This window comes from Phlebotomus papatasi, chromosome 2 (assembly GCF_024763615.1).
Source record: "Phlebotomus papatasi isolate M1 chromosome 2, Ppap_2.1, whole genome shotgun sequence".
Taxonomy (NCBI): Eukaryota; Metazoa; Arthropoda; class Insecta; order Diptera; family Psychodidae; genus Phlebotomus; species Phlebotomus papatasi.
Genome location: NC_077223.1, coordinates 73,002,908 through 73,018,279, shown reverse-complemented (window position 1 = coordinate 73,018,279; position 15,372 = coordinate 73,002,908). Strand labels below are relative to the sequence as shown.

The following is a 15,372-nucleotide window of genomic DNA, read 5'->3' as shown; positions in this document are numbered from 1 at the left end:
TAAAGTTCCTCAAAAGAAGAAACTTTGACGATCGATACCTCTCTAGAATTTCACTAGCCATTTTATTCCCTGTGTACTTTTCCAATTCCATAAAGCCACGTGGATGGGCATTGCAGTAGGTGGAGTAGACAGAAAAAGCCGCTTGATGGCTTAAGAACACTTTGGCAATAGAATGATTGCGAATTCCTGTTTTGAGTGCATCGAGGAATGCCTCTTGAAAGTGAAGAATGTCCTCAATGTTTGAAAAGATACAGTTGATACTTTCCATAGGAAATATATCTGTATGGAGTCGAAGTTTGTGCAGAAATCTGTTCAGAAAGAAGAAATACCCAAAAAAACAGAGATTTTGTAAAGAACTCTTAAGTTTGGCCTCTTCTTAAGATGTTTTACCCATAGCAGAGAGATGATAGAAGATTCACATAAGCCGTTTCGGCGTCCAAAAGCTCGCGGATGGCATTCTCACGGAAATTGACTTGATACTCTTGATTGGACGTCGACGGCTTATCAGTAGCTCCCCCATTGCGCATCCGGTCATCTTGGGGAATTGTGGCCATACTTTCGGCTTTCTTGCTCCTCACGGCCACACTTGGGATAACTTTGACAAAATCCCGCGGGAACCAGCCGTCGCGGGTTGCAGGAGCACTCATTGCAGGTAGTGCATCCGGCAACATGAGTTTTCCCCACCACCAGGGACAGTCGTCGTAGACAAATACCTCAATGAGGTCTCCCTTCCGCAGAGCCAATTCCTGAGAATCACTGGCTTGGAAAGCAAACACGGCCTCAGCGTATATTGGGGCTTTTTCTGTTGAAAATGAGAAATGAATAATGGAAAGGCAAGAAAATATTGGGGCACTTTGGTACACTTGAAATGGGCTCTGACTGCATTTTTTTTTTGTATCTGCAATCCCAGCAAATGACGCGTCATGTCATGGTGAATCGTTAGCAATGAATTACTGTGTTATCACATTTGCACATTAAAATTTTAATATGAATCACATTAATTGTCGCTGGTGAGAGTCCAAATGTGTAATTTGTGTGTTTGAATCATTTTATATTCAAAATTTGATCTATTTGTTGATAAAAAGGTAGACCTGGCCCGCAAAATTTGATATAAATTGATTTATAGCATTAATGCGAAAAATTAATGCGATTTTCTGTTTAATTTTTTAATGTGAAAAATATTTGTGCTTTAGGTAAATTTAAACTTATTTTTGCAGGCCAAGTCCACTTCTTTGTCAATAAATAGAAAAACCCCAAATATTAAGTGACTCAAAGACACAAATAACATATTTGGACGCTCACAAGCGACAATTAATTAATGTGAATCACATTAAAATTTTAATGTGCAAGTGTGATAACGTCGTTGTACAGAGCAATTGCATTTAGAACAGTTTAATTTTGAAGAAACAAGTGATAGGGGAAAGTACCCTCCCTTCGAATGATCATGCCTTCGAATTATGTGAATTTCCTTTTAGTTTGCCTAAGAGACTTACACATTTCTATTAATAGTTGATTTATCATTAATCGTTGATAATTCCGTGATAATTTAGTGTAAATCTCTTACGAAAAACAAAAGAAATTCACATTATTCGAAGGCATGAACGTTCGAAGGGAGAGCACTATCCCCTACTCATAATTTCTCAATTCTCTTCATTTTTAACCACTAGGAGTTATTTTTTGAAATGTGAGGTTATGCTGACCCCAACCTTAAAACCTTGTATGGATGAAACTTAAAAAATCATACATACAATAAAGGAAATATTTTCACCAATTTTATCTATTTGGAAGATAAAAAACAGTTTTATTGCAATTCAAGCGGAATTGAAGTTTTCAAAATCCTCTTTTTTATTTCTTCAAATTTTAACCTTACTATTCTAACCTTAATAGCTTTCTAATATTAAATTCAATTCAAACAAATGAACATATGTGATCCTATCGAAAAGGTGGATTATATTTGACTTTTTGCAAGGTACAACAGTGTTTTTTAAAATGTTGTATGCACACTTATCACAATAGAATATGTTTTATTACACACTCACAACATATTTTTATCATCTGAGTGAACTCTAATGTAGTAAATACGAAAAATATACGTCAAAAAGCGGTACTTTTAAAACATTCCCGATACTTTTATTTTTACCAGTGAATGGGGCTTTCTATAAGGGTTATAAGCGTTAAGTGTCTTTTTACCACCAATAATTTTTATTAAAAAAAGATAATTAATCATATTACTGAACAAAATAAATATTAATATATCAATTTATTGAGTATATTGGTATATTTGGTATTTTGCATTTTACCATTTAAATTACAATTTTTAAAATATTTTTTGCTCTCTTTATGAAACTGCCCCCATACATTTGTTGCTTTAAAATACTTTTAAGGCAATGAAATTTGCACCATTTTCTTCATTAAATGTGAATCAACCACGGTGTGTACAAATGATATCTGCGTATTTCAAAATGAATGCGTGTTCATTAAGATACTGAAATTTGATATAAAAATTAAATGAATAAATCAAAATAAATAATCAAATTGTCCCATTCGTATTGCAATGGAACCTATGTATCAATCGACGCTTTATATAACGTTAATATTTACGGACATCATAAACTAAACATGTTAATACTAATGACTTTACCTGATGACTGAAACTAATAAAAATTATTTTCAAGGATTTTAATTTTTTTTTTGCTAAATTAAATGAACAGTCCAATTTTTGATTTTGCGAATAAATATTTTCAATGAACAAGAGAAAATTAAACTTTAAAAAATACTATTGATCTGAAGCATAAACAAGGACTATTTAAAATAGTATTTCCTTTTTCTCATTGGAAATCACGTACAAATAGGTTAAAATAACAATTACGTTATTGTGCAAATTCGATGAATTCTGTATCCTGCTCGTGATTATTCTCACCATTCCCACTATATTTCTTCGCATGACAATTCTTTGTTCTACTCTGAATCTGCACCCATTTGTTAATCAGCCAAATGTAAATTGAAAATCGAACCCAATAAAGTAATTTCTTAGTTTTGGGCATTAAAATGAAATATTAATTTATTTATTTAGTTGTTATAAAAAAACTGAAAAAATGTAATTTCAAATTAATATTTTTTTTCTATTTTTTTTGTTGAATTTTTGTTCACACAACACTTTTTATATGTTATTATTTTCAAGGGTATTGCCAGGATTTTAGTAAAATTGGGAAAGGCGGGCGGAAACTTAAAATTATATCAGCTACCTTATTGATTAAATAATGTCAGATAATCTTCCAAGAGTAACCGTTTTCGGATACAAAGAACATGAGTTTTCTAAAAAAAAGTCCAATTTATAAATTTGAATATATTCAAAAATCGATAAAATCTTTTACTCTAGGGCGATCAATTTTTATATATTTTGGAGTATAAAATTACCTTGGAATTGGTTTTGATCTATTTATTTATCGATTTTGACAATTTTTACGACTTTAGACAAATACATAAGAACGTTCTTGTGTACTTGAGCAGCTTATCTTGTTGGAAATTGCATTTTTGATTAGAAATAAATAAAAAGACTTTAATCCTTTAAGGACGAGAAGGTCAAAAATTGAGGGTCAGTAAAAATAAGTTTTTCTGACTTAGGACAGAACATAACGTTAGATGGTCATAGGAAAAATTTCATATTTGGGTCTCCGGTGGCCCAATCGTTCTTAAAGGGTTAAACTTTTCTTGAAAAATCCTTTTAATCGTATATTCTATGATTTTAAAAGCTTCAGATTGCTGATAAACTTTTTTTTTTAAGAAAAAGGGACTAAGTTTAGCTTCAATTCTTCTTTTAAACTCCCTGAGGAAATTATTTATACGCTTATTATTAAAAAAATTAGCTAATAATCCATTTACATATCGGATATGATCATAAATTATTAAGTAAAGACAAGAACATTTCTCCAAACATTCTCCAAATTTTAAAATATCACCAAATGCGCTCTTTTTAGTCGAAATTGTACGAAAAACATCAATACAATTAGAAAAAAATTCCAAGTTTAAACCTAATCTTAATTAGACTAATGGATTTCGTAAGCTGAAGGTTTGCTAAAGATATTAAGACTTTTTCCTTTAAATAAGGAAAATTAATTAAAAATTGGATACAAAATTCCCTTTGTTGAAAAAGCTTTTCAGTTAAAGTTTATTTAAAAAATTCACCAAAAAAAAATCAATGATAAACCGATTTTGATATTTCAAAAGGATTAGGGGAGATGTGGAAAGTTTCAGAGAAATCCTTAAAGCTTTTTTTAAGACGACTAAGGTTCCAAAAAACAATGACTTAAAGCTTCCCCAAAGTCTTCTTAAAACACAATTTTGAATGTTTTAATTAAATTTTGCGCAACGTTTCCTTGAAAAGGGTGGCAAAGCGTCAGGCTTTGCAAAATGCTCGAATTCGTGATTTACCTCAAGAGTACTTTTGCATTATCGATTTAAACTAATCCACAAATCACTTTAAAAAATCCCCTAAAATAGTTTTAAGGGTAATAAAAATGATTTTCGGACAAAAATTACTTATTGATTCATAAATGGTTCATTACCGGTTCACAACCGATGTGAACCGATTAATAAATCACTCAAAACATTGCTAGAAATACACTTTGAAAATAGAGTAATTTTATTGAATTTAGGATAAAAATTAAACCGATTCATAACCAATTGGAACCGATTCAGTTTTATCGAAAATTTCGAAAAAGGGCGAAATGTGCGTACGTTCCGAAAATGGACGAAAATGAAAGAATCGAATCAGGGGAAACCACTCTGCCTTCGAACGTTCATGCCTTCAAACAGGGGGGGTGACATTAGCTCTGAAAAATGCGACCAGTTTTAGTGTAAATTTTTTCCCGTTTTCATACAAATTTCACGAGATATCTCCGAAACGATGTAGGTTGCCAATTTGGGGTTTTCGGTTGCCTATTCTATATTAAATTGGCTTTTATTTTATATTTGTATTATTTGATAATTCATTCTACAATGACAGAAAACAGCTAATAAACTCAAAAGTTTTTTCGGCACGCTAGAAACATATGGGAAACATTGGAAACGTCATACCCCTGCCTTCAAATAATGTGAATTTTCTTTTACTTTTCCTAAAAAACTAACAAATTTCTATTAAATATTATTTAGCTTAATATCAATTATTAATAATTATGTGATAATTATGTGTAAGTCTCTTAGGAAAATCAAAGAAAATTCACATTATTCAAAGGTATGCATTTTCAAAGGGAGAGTACTTTCCCGTATGCGTTTTCGAAAAATCCCAAAAAAAAACATGGTTTTTTGGGGGAAGGGGAGGGGCGAGGGAAAAAAGAGGGGCATGTTAAAGATCCTTGAGTCGACTTATGGGGGGTCTCTCGAAGGTCTCAAGTCGCTGTCTCTAACCGTTCAGCTTCTCAAGCTGGCAACAGACGTACGGACAAACGGACAAATATCGTGACGCTAAAAAACTCGGAACTTCAGATTTACAAAATTCTAAATAAAATACAACTCCTAGGGGGGTATTCTGTTGTAGACAGTTGTAAATAAATATTGTTTTTAATTTACAATCGTGGCTTATTACTTATTTAAAATTCAAAACCTTCTATAAAGAATTTGCTAATTGTAATTTTTTAACATCGATCGTTGTGAATTTAAATTGATTTGTAAACTATTCATGCCGAATTGTTCTATTAAAATATTTCCCATAAAATACTGTGATTTGAAGAATTTTAATATTAAATTTCATTCAGCAGAAATATGAATAGTTTAATTGTAATTAAACTATTTCGAATATTTGCTGTAGGAACTAAATATTGCATAATACAGAATTGAGGTGGAAATTGCATTAGCAGTAAATAAGTGTGGAATATCTCTTTAAATTGCGAATTAGAATTCTTCTCAATTTCCCTTTAAAGAGTGCTTATAAGACTGTACTGCGATAATTACGGAAATTCTCAATATTAATTAAATTTAATGAGTGTTGGTTTCCATTATTATCCAAAATAAAACCAAAAGGTATACTCTCTGATGAAAATCACAGACCAATAATGTGAATAAATGAGCGGGAAAATGCGTAAACTTACCCTCTTCCTCCTGCAGAGACGTTAGACTATCAGGAAATGACTGTGAGAGATTTTCTCGGAATATTTCTGGTTCAGAATCCGTTTTGGTCATCAAACGACTCTCCTCGCTTCGACTCATTTCCTTGGACAATTGTGTTTCACACTCGTCACATTTGTTGCGTTTCCGACTGTGCTTCCCTCGGAATTGGTTGAGGCTCTTCTTGAATTTCTGCAGAACTGACTCTGTTGATGCGAAAAATGGGATTATAGAGTCACTTCCCTCTCAATTTGATGGGAATGGGCACTCTTGAAGTCATTACTCACCGTTACTACTGGCGACAGTTAAAGTCTCATTTTCAGGTATTTGGTTTTCATTAGTCTTAAAAGTGAAGGTCTCCTCTGTGAACAGTGGACTGGATACAGCTCTCATTTGATTTGTCTGCAAAGGGGCACAAAAATAAAATTGTTAAACACGTTGAGAAGTCAATTTTCCGGAAGTATTAGGCACAAAAGAAACCTCAGGGAATATGAAGGATGTTTCTGAGCTTCAGGTGGTTCGCGTAATTGTGCAAAGTGTTATTAAAATTGATGAGAAATTCTCTAATTCCGATGTGTCAATTTGTGAGCGACAAATTCAGCGTCAGTGTCTTCCTCCAACTCGTCATGGTTTCCCTTCTTTCCAAGGGAATCTTGCACCTGGTGCTCATATGGCACTTCAGGGTCGTACTCGTAACCATTCATATTTGGTTTCGCTACTTGAAAAGAAGTACCAAACAGAGTTGGAGGGATTATAGATTAAAGAGAGGTTTTATTAAAGTGTAATTTCAAAGAATTTTTGTATTTTTATTTCAAATTTACGGACATTTATCTGAGACCAAAAAAGTTCACTTCTTTGGTGGTTCTAAGGCCAGAAAGATATATTTAGAAGAGAATGGGAAAAAAGAGAATTTTTATAAGAGACAAACGAAACGTCATAAAAATCTAAATGAAAGTGTATTTAGTTGTTCTTAAGATTAGGAATTAGCTTTTCTACTTTTATACATTCACAATATCAAGCAGTAAATCTAAAGGAAAAATACGTGTAAACGGGGATATATCGACATTGAATTCATTATGCTATTCACAGGAGATTATTGGAAAATCTCCTTTTGGTCTCTTAAAATTCCTCCAAGTGTGTTTCGGCAATTTTTCATATTCTTTGGGACTCTAAGTACTCAAAGAAAATTCTATAGTCAAGCTTTTTTTTATAGATTTTTCTTTTACATATTTATCTTATTATTTCTGTTTATTATGATTGATTAACAGTTTATTCAGAGAAACACGCATTTTCGAAAATATTTCGAACTTAAAGCTTTTCAGGGGAGATCTAATGCACCGTGAAATAGGCATAATTAAATCGAGGTAAATTACAAAGGGGGATTTTATTTCGAAAGGGATATTTCGAATTAACATACCTTCGTTCAAATAGGACTTAAAAATTGATCAATTGGATTGGTAGATAATTCATAAATGGATACGATAATTTAGTACATTTTACATTAAATTTTCCCGCTCATAATTTTTAATTACTTAGACTGTATCTTTATTTTTTTTAAATTTATACTTTTAGTTTTTTATTAAAACAGAATATAATATTTATTTTAATTACAAAAATACGGATCATTCCTCTTACAATATTGTGATAAAGACAAAACAAGAAATAAAAAAAAATCCTTAAGACTCATTCTATTTGAACCTTTCGGCGTGATATCGGAACGCATATCAATAGAAATTGCGTGAAAAAGTTCAACGCCCTTTACTAGTAATGACCGATAAAGGCAGTTACTGTTGACCTTAGATACTAGGAGTCCCTGTAGTCTGGCCGAACTGCCTCCGCCTCCCTCCGAGTAACTAGAAGACTCGACAGGTATTCCGGATAGAAAAGAAAATTAAACGTCTGCATAAAATAGAAAATCAATCAAGACTGAAGATAAATAATTATTGTTATTGATCGCATTAGAATATATTTGTTACAATTTAATCATATCGCAACGTCGTGTTGGAAAATTCTGCTAATCATAGGTCGCCCAGGAGCGCCTTAATAAACGGAGAGAACACCAGAGTGTTCAGAATTGAACAGAATTCCGTAATTGGTAAGATAATTCTCGCTTTATCCGGGTCAAGTAGGGGAAAGTACTCTCCCTTCGAAAGTTCATGTCTTTGAATAATGTGAACTTTCTTTTAGTTTTCCCAAGAGACTTACACATTTTTATGAAATATTAGTTGGCTTATCATCAATTGTTGATAATTACGTGATAATTTAGTGTAAATCTCTTACGAAAAACAAAAGAAATTCACATTTTTCGGAGACATGAACGTTCGAAGGGAGAGCACCTTCCCCTACTTCCACTAGTCACAACGAAATTTAGTAAAAAGTTCATGGAATAAATATCCCCATTAAAAAGTGACACTTTTGGGCAGAACATGGACTAGCTAATTCTTCCAATACGAGAATAATTCAAAACGAACCGATTTTTTCGACACAATTTTTATAAGTCTTAATGATAAGTCTTAATTTTTCGCCATGTGATGAGTTACAGTAGAGTCATTCTTGTCCGTTTACTGTTCGTCCGGATAACACGATAACTTAGAATAATCTGGATATCAGTCAAATTTTAAAAATTGTCATTGTTCACTTCTGAAGGTTTTAGATAAAGTAAATGTGTTCTAATCTGCTGTGATTTTTTTTTGAATGTGCACATATTTAGGGTGAATATCGATTCGATTATGTGAGGATGGTCAGGACTCACTATACAAACTTTTTACATGAATAAAAAATCGCTGGATGTCAAACGGGTCAAACGGTTTAACATGTGTCAATCCCATAATTCGGCTGACATTTTGGCCCCAGAATGCACAGATAAGCGAGAGTACTTCTCTTTTTTTCGGGAATCAAAATAGAAACTAAAAATTATATAAGAATATTTGTCTTTTTAAGCAAGCTTGCTGTGAGCGATGGGGAACTAAATCCGAAAGTTTTGAATTTTTATACTGAGAAAAAAAGAGAGTGCGATTAACTTTTTTTCCTGAGAACTTTAGCACTTTTTATGTGTAAAAATATATCAACATTTTTTAATGTTAATTTTACACATTTTAAGGGTAAAATTAACATGAAAAAGGGTATTTTTAAGCCCTAATACACCTGAGAAGGGTAATATTTACACCGATTTTGGATCAATACTCCAGGGTGCAGGGTAAAATTAACATTTCCGGAATGTTATTTTAACTTTTTCGGATTTCTCAGTCAGTGTAATTTTCACTGAGAAGATGGAAGTGCTTGGTGTGTTCTATCCATAAAAAATAAGCATTTAAACTTTCAGTTGAATAAAAAAAATGACAAATCTTATCTGGAAATTAACTAATCACAACTCTGATTGAGCGAGTGATTTGTCACCCGATCTTGCTTCGAAATTCATAGACAAGTTAATCGGTGTAATGTATTTTCCAGCCAGGAACTTTCTCCAATTATTTCTCCACAAGCAAGCCCTTGAAAATTTCATCTTGTTTTAACTCAAGAAAGAACAACAAAGAGACGTTGTCTTTTGAAAATTAATCGGATCGACATGAAAATTTACTAAAGTCAATTCATCATCGTTCTTCATTGGGATTTTCCATGAAAATGTCCTTGGACTACCAGAGAAGATGATTATTAAATTATCCTACTTTTCTGACTTTTCTCAAACATTTCTCTATTACAAAATTGCACAATTTACTTCAAGACCCAATATGAGCAGCTTAATGAATATTTTTCCGAGGAAAAATTGACTTTTTAATCACCTTGATGGGAATATAACGAATAATATTGTTAAAAAAAATGGACATATTTTAGGAGATTGAGAATTCTCAGAAAAATCCAATATGATTTCTTCACGCGGAAAAAATGAAACATGAAATTTCAATTTCTGTCGTATTCTTTAGAAAAAAAAGGTATTGTACTTGATTTCTTTGAAAGCATTTGCAATATATATTAAGCTTTTGCTCATGGTTTTGCGAATTAATATTACAAATAAGACATTTATGAGTGAACATGGCAGAATACGGATTACAATCTTCCTTTTGAAGTCATTGCTTGCTTTCATGCTATTAATTTTATTAAATTTCGTACTTTAATTTGGCCTTAATTAAAATGTTAGAAATATATTATTTTTCCCTCTGTAAAAGGAATACTGTCTTAATAATTTTCTGCTCAAGAAACTTTTCTCAAAAGCTATCATATAATATTTTATATTTATATTTCTGTTTAGTTCAACACTAAAATTTAATGACAAATTTTTAAATAGGTGTCTTGTACAACTTATTTAATATATTTGCGCAATTCGTTGCAAATTTAGTATCTGTGATTCATAAATTTTAAAATTATGAGCTTGTCGTGAGATTTTGCCCAAAAGATATTACCATTGAAAATGAAAGGAGAATGGAAGACTGGGGTTAATGGTTTTTTTTGGAATCTACAAAACAGGCCAAACAATATCTTATTGAATTTTAAGTCTCATTGAAATGATGTAAGAAATGTTCGGTAATATTTACGGATATATTCTCTAAAATATAATTATTAAAAGCAATGAGGAAATCAAGAAGTTTTCGAGTTGTTTGTGTTGTTGACTGACATTTGTATAAACTATGTAAGAATCTAGTTTAAATATTAAATAAATATTTTTTTTAGGTAATCGGAATGTTAGTTAACAAAAAAATATATTGAATAGGGAAAAACAGGGGATACTATGTAATAAAAGTAATTAAAATTGGTTTCCTCGAAAAATCAATGGATCCTCCGTGGATTTCTCTGAAAAACTAATTCTCCACAAATCAGTTAACCTTTAATACAAACATCGAAATGGTAAACAGGTAGTCTTATGCCCAACGTACAATAACTTTTATTTGGTAAACATGTTTTTGACATTTCAATGAGAGTGAGTGAGGTCTAAATCTAGTTATCTCGCTCACTCTCATAGGAAACTTTGAAAACATATTTACAAACAAAAGTTATTGTGCGCTGGGCATTAAATTTACCGTATATTATTTATTGTTTATTATAAATTTTGGTATACAAAATCAATCAAAAGTCACTTAAAATAGTGTTTGAGATGCTAAGATGATGTATAACTTTTCAATTTTTCCTTTTCTATATTACTATTTTCAATAGCTAGAAATGAAATGTAAACCCAAATAGCAATTTGGAGTGGAGTAAGATTACCGTTGGATGTATCTATTCTGTATTCCAGAATCGGGTCGTATGGCGGTCGTCAGAGAGTCGAATGACGAAAAGTGGGGAATAATATGACGGTAATTACGGAAGTCATTTGGCGTTATAATAACTCTGAGATTACTCGCTCACGACTAAAATATGACGCCGACTTCCAGTAACTTCCAGTGTCCCTATAAAAAATCTTCCCCTCACTGGGTATATCTGAGGGGAAATTTCACTTGCCAAATGGCAAATAGAATTACTCAGTGCTGTGAATTCGCAAAGTATTTGATATTTTCGCGTGTTTTCTCAATAATATTATAGTGTACATTGGGAGGAAAAGCTCCCCCAGTAGAGTTGTATGTTGTGATTCGATAAAGTACAGCGCCGACAGGAATAAACGAAGATTAGACGATTTTTTGCATGATAAACAAACAATTTTTTTTTTTGTAAAATGAAATTTTGTGGTTCAGGAGTTTGCTTCAGTTTCTGTAGTGTCCTGTGATTAAAGTTTTGTGTCGAAAAGATCTATTTAGTGAAAATTTTAAAGAAAATTTTATGTTGTTGCTATCCAGTTGGAAAATTTTCGACATGTCGGATGGCTCATTCAGCAAAAGTCGAACGGCAAAAATCTTCGCAAATGTGAGTAGTGAATTAGGGAAAAAATAGAGAAATTTACATAGAACCTAGTAGAAAACGATAGAAAATGTGAAGAATTGTTGAGAAATTAGTGTCTACGGTGGTAGTGCAATACAAAATTGTGAAGTGCACTTAACGTTTTCATTCAAAGTGCGTACGTCGATTTCGTACCTATGCGGTAGAGAAGGACGCCAAATGCATTGTTTTTCGCGCGTCATTTTTTGTACGGAAAAAGACCGTCATTTGGAGTCGCTTTTGTTACTGCATGTCAGAGTGAACTTTAGACCCGTAAAATAACGATAATATTACTAATTCAATCTTGAGTAATGCTGTGACCAAAATACGACAGGAATACGACTAATTTTTAAGATTCCAATTAGGAGTAATCTTTCTGACCATTTCTTGTACACCAAAAACCAGTAATTTTTGAGTCAGAGTAATTTTTTGCGGATTGGGGAATCTCAACTAATTTATGATATCCTTTTTATTTATCTACTTACAAAATTCGATTTTACTTTCTCGAACTCAAAGAGAGAGAAAGAGAGAGAGAAGCTCTATAATTCACTTTTTTTCAACTTGTGACATGGCTAGAGGCTAAACGGTAAGAGATATCAACTTCCGGTTCTTGATGACCTAATAAAAATATTATCTCCAGACGTTAATATTGCCTTGGATCCCTGGGATAGTCTTTCTTCCCCCCAATCCCTCCTACTCCTCCAAAACCATGTTTTCTGGTCTATTTTGAAAACGACTCCTATAATTTTTACATTTTCGAATATGTTTTGAAGATAGTCAAGATAAAAAAAATCACTTTGCAACAAGTTTTTATGGTATATGTCTGAGCTCACTGCAAAAATTTCAGTTATTATAATCATAGTATCAATAGAGAGTAATGAATTTAAAATATCCTACGATGATTAAGCATCCGACTTTAACTTTTTCCATACTTAATTAATGTTAATTACACAAATTAGCACTTCTTGCTTCTTTAGCAGTTCAAGATACACTGATTTCTTGTTATTATTTCTATGAAACGAAGTTTTTGTACCAAAATAATGGGAATTCACACGAAAAATGCTGAATTCGCACTTTTTATCTTCACGCGCGATACGAGATATTAAATTTCCCCACAATCACAATACTAATATTATATACCTCAGAAATATATAAATATGTAATTTATAGGGAATTTTGCTATTAGATGGTCTATTAGAAAAAAATATGATAAAACTTTATTTGAATATAAAACATTTTGATCTAGAAGATAAGAATTTAGCGCTCAATATATTTTAATGCTTAACTCTCATCTGTTTCTTGGATTGTATTTGACTGAAATATTTAATTTGCCCATTTATTTTTAATGGTATCAGGATATTTCACGATTTCATTGTTTAAATTCTGAGTTTAGGGAATTTCAATTAAGGTTGAATTTATTATATGTGCTAAACAATGATAAGCAATATAATGTAAACAATAGTAAGACCGATAAGAGCTTAATTTTTCATATTGTACTGAGCTTACTGATTTTTTACTTAAATGAATAGGAGGTACACTTAAGAAAAATTGTATAAAATTTGGTTATTTTAAGCTCGCTCTAGCATTATGTCATTAGCAAAATGATTGACATGAAGTATACAATTTCATTCTTGTTTATTCACTGATTTTAATTTATTTCAAATATATATTAGAGAATTTTATTATTAAGAAAAAAAACAAAAGTTATTAAAAAATTAGATTCTGCAGATATTGCGTGAAATACATAAATTACACTAAAATGGTAACATTTTTCAGAATTCTGGTCATCCCTAATTTCATAAACGATATCGGATAACAGGACAAAATTCTGCAGAATTTTATGCAACTAAGATTTTGAGTCTTGTGTTTTGGCCGGTCTTGGTATTAATTGGTATTAATTAATTCGGTCTTTGACTAATTATGGTTATTGTAGAATTTCCAATTAATTTCAATATAATCAAGAAATGCACTAACCAAGCGGTAATAATTATCAGCATCAAATGATATGAAGTATTCTGTGAAAGTGTCATACTATCTGCTATCTTCTATCTGATGCTACTTTTTAACACCTTCTGAAATATCATGCAGGACCTCTTTCGTATTTAGGAAAAAGATAATTTTTCGCATAAAATGAAATTTCAGATACTCTCAAAGTACCTCTCCGATAACCCAGAGTTTACGGGTATCGATCGGGTATAGGTTTACTGAAATGACATTATACGAAGAGCTACATGAATAGTCATGAGAATTCTAGTTCCAATTTTAGATCCACAAAATCTGATACCATTAAGATAATCTTATTAGGTATAGATAGGAAATCAGTTAACTTTTTAGAAACTGGTGGAAAAATCGGTGATTTAAAAAAAAATATGGTAATTAGGGGAAATTGTGGCAGCAGTGACAATGGGGTAGATGTGAAAACTGCTTTTTAATTAAATATTAGACGGCATATGAAGAGACCTATATGAATTTATGAATAATATAGGGATCCTAGACCACTGAAAAAATGACAAATTACCGAATTTAATCCAACTAGTAGGAGAAAGTACTCTCCCTTCGAACGTTCATGCCTTCGAATAATGTGAAATTCTGTTATTTTACTGCTCGAACTCAAAGAGAGAGAGCAGTTATAAAATCGTTTTTTTTTCAACTTGTCACTTTTCTGGAGCTTAAACGGTAAGAGATATCGACTTCCAGTCTTCGATGACCCCCAATAAAAAACGATATCTCTAGACGTTTTTTCCCTCCCCACCAAAACCATGTTTTTTTTTAGGTTTTTTTTTTCAAAATTGGCCGAAGCGTTTTCAATTATTTTCGGATATGTTTTAGAGATAGTCCAGGTGAACATTTCGCCCAAACGTACCTATGACCGGAAGATTCGCCATTTTGAATTACTGTTGGTCAAAAATCAACCACTTTGGAGGACCCATTTTTCTACCAATTTGGTTAAATTTGGATTTCTTGGACAGGTATTGAAATTTCGAACCCGGCTGCATCGGTCTCCATCTGTAATGAACCGGTTAAGTACCGATTTTTGAATAATTTTACATTCCTAATAATTAATATTTCCTAAGGATAATGTTTTTCGGTTTTTCTCAAAATTGGCCCAAGCTTTTTCAATGATTTTCGGATATGTTTAAGAGCTAGTCTAGATGAACATTTCGCCCAAACATACCTATGACCGGAAAATTCGTCATTTTGAATTCTTGAAGGTCAAAGGTCAACCACTTTGGGAGGCTCATTTTTCAACCGATTTAGTTAAATTTGGATTTTTTGGAAATGTATTGCAATTTCGAACCTGGCTGCATCGGCCTTCATCTGTAATGAATCGGTTAAGTATCGATTTTTGATTTTCAAATGCTTTTGTGATTTATAAGTCAATTTTATCCCTAGTAGATCAGTAATACCAAAAGATTATGCAAAAAAAAA

At 31.9% G+C, this 15,372-nt stretch overlaps 1 protein-coding gene across 3 annotated transcripts in view; it reads right to left on the bottom strand.

The window, feature by feature from the left end:
• Window positions 1–15,372, bottom strand: part of LOC129804298 (uncharacterized) — a 79,162-nt gene that overhangs the window by 7,230 nt on the left and 56,560 nt on the right. For all 3 annotated transcript variants that reach the window (XM_055851459.1, XM_055851458.1, XM_055851460.1), the window contains 4 exons: window positions 6,390–6,504; window positions 6,087–6,308; window positions 391–802; window positions 39–308 (listed from right to left, as the gene is read on the bottom strand). In XM_055851459.1, the coding sequence (XP_055707434.1) occupies window positions 39–308; window positions 391–802; window positions 6,087–6,308; window positions 6,390–6,504 (1,019 nt within the window). The remainder of the gene's footprint in view (window positions 1–38; window positions 309–390; window positions 803–6,086; window positions 6,309–6,389; window positions 6,505–15,372) is intronic.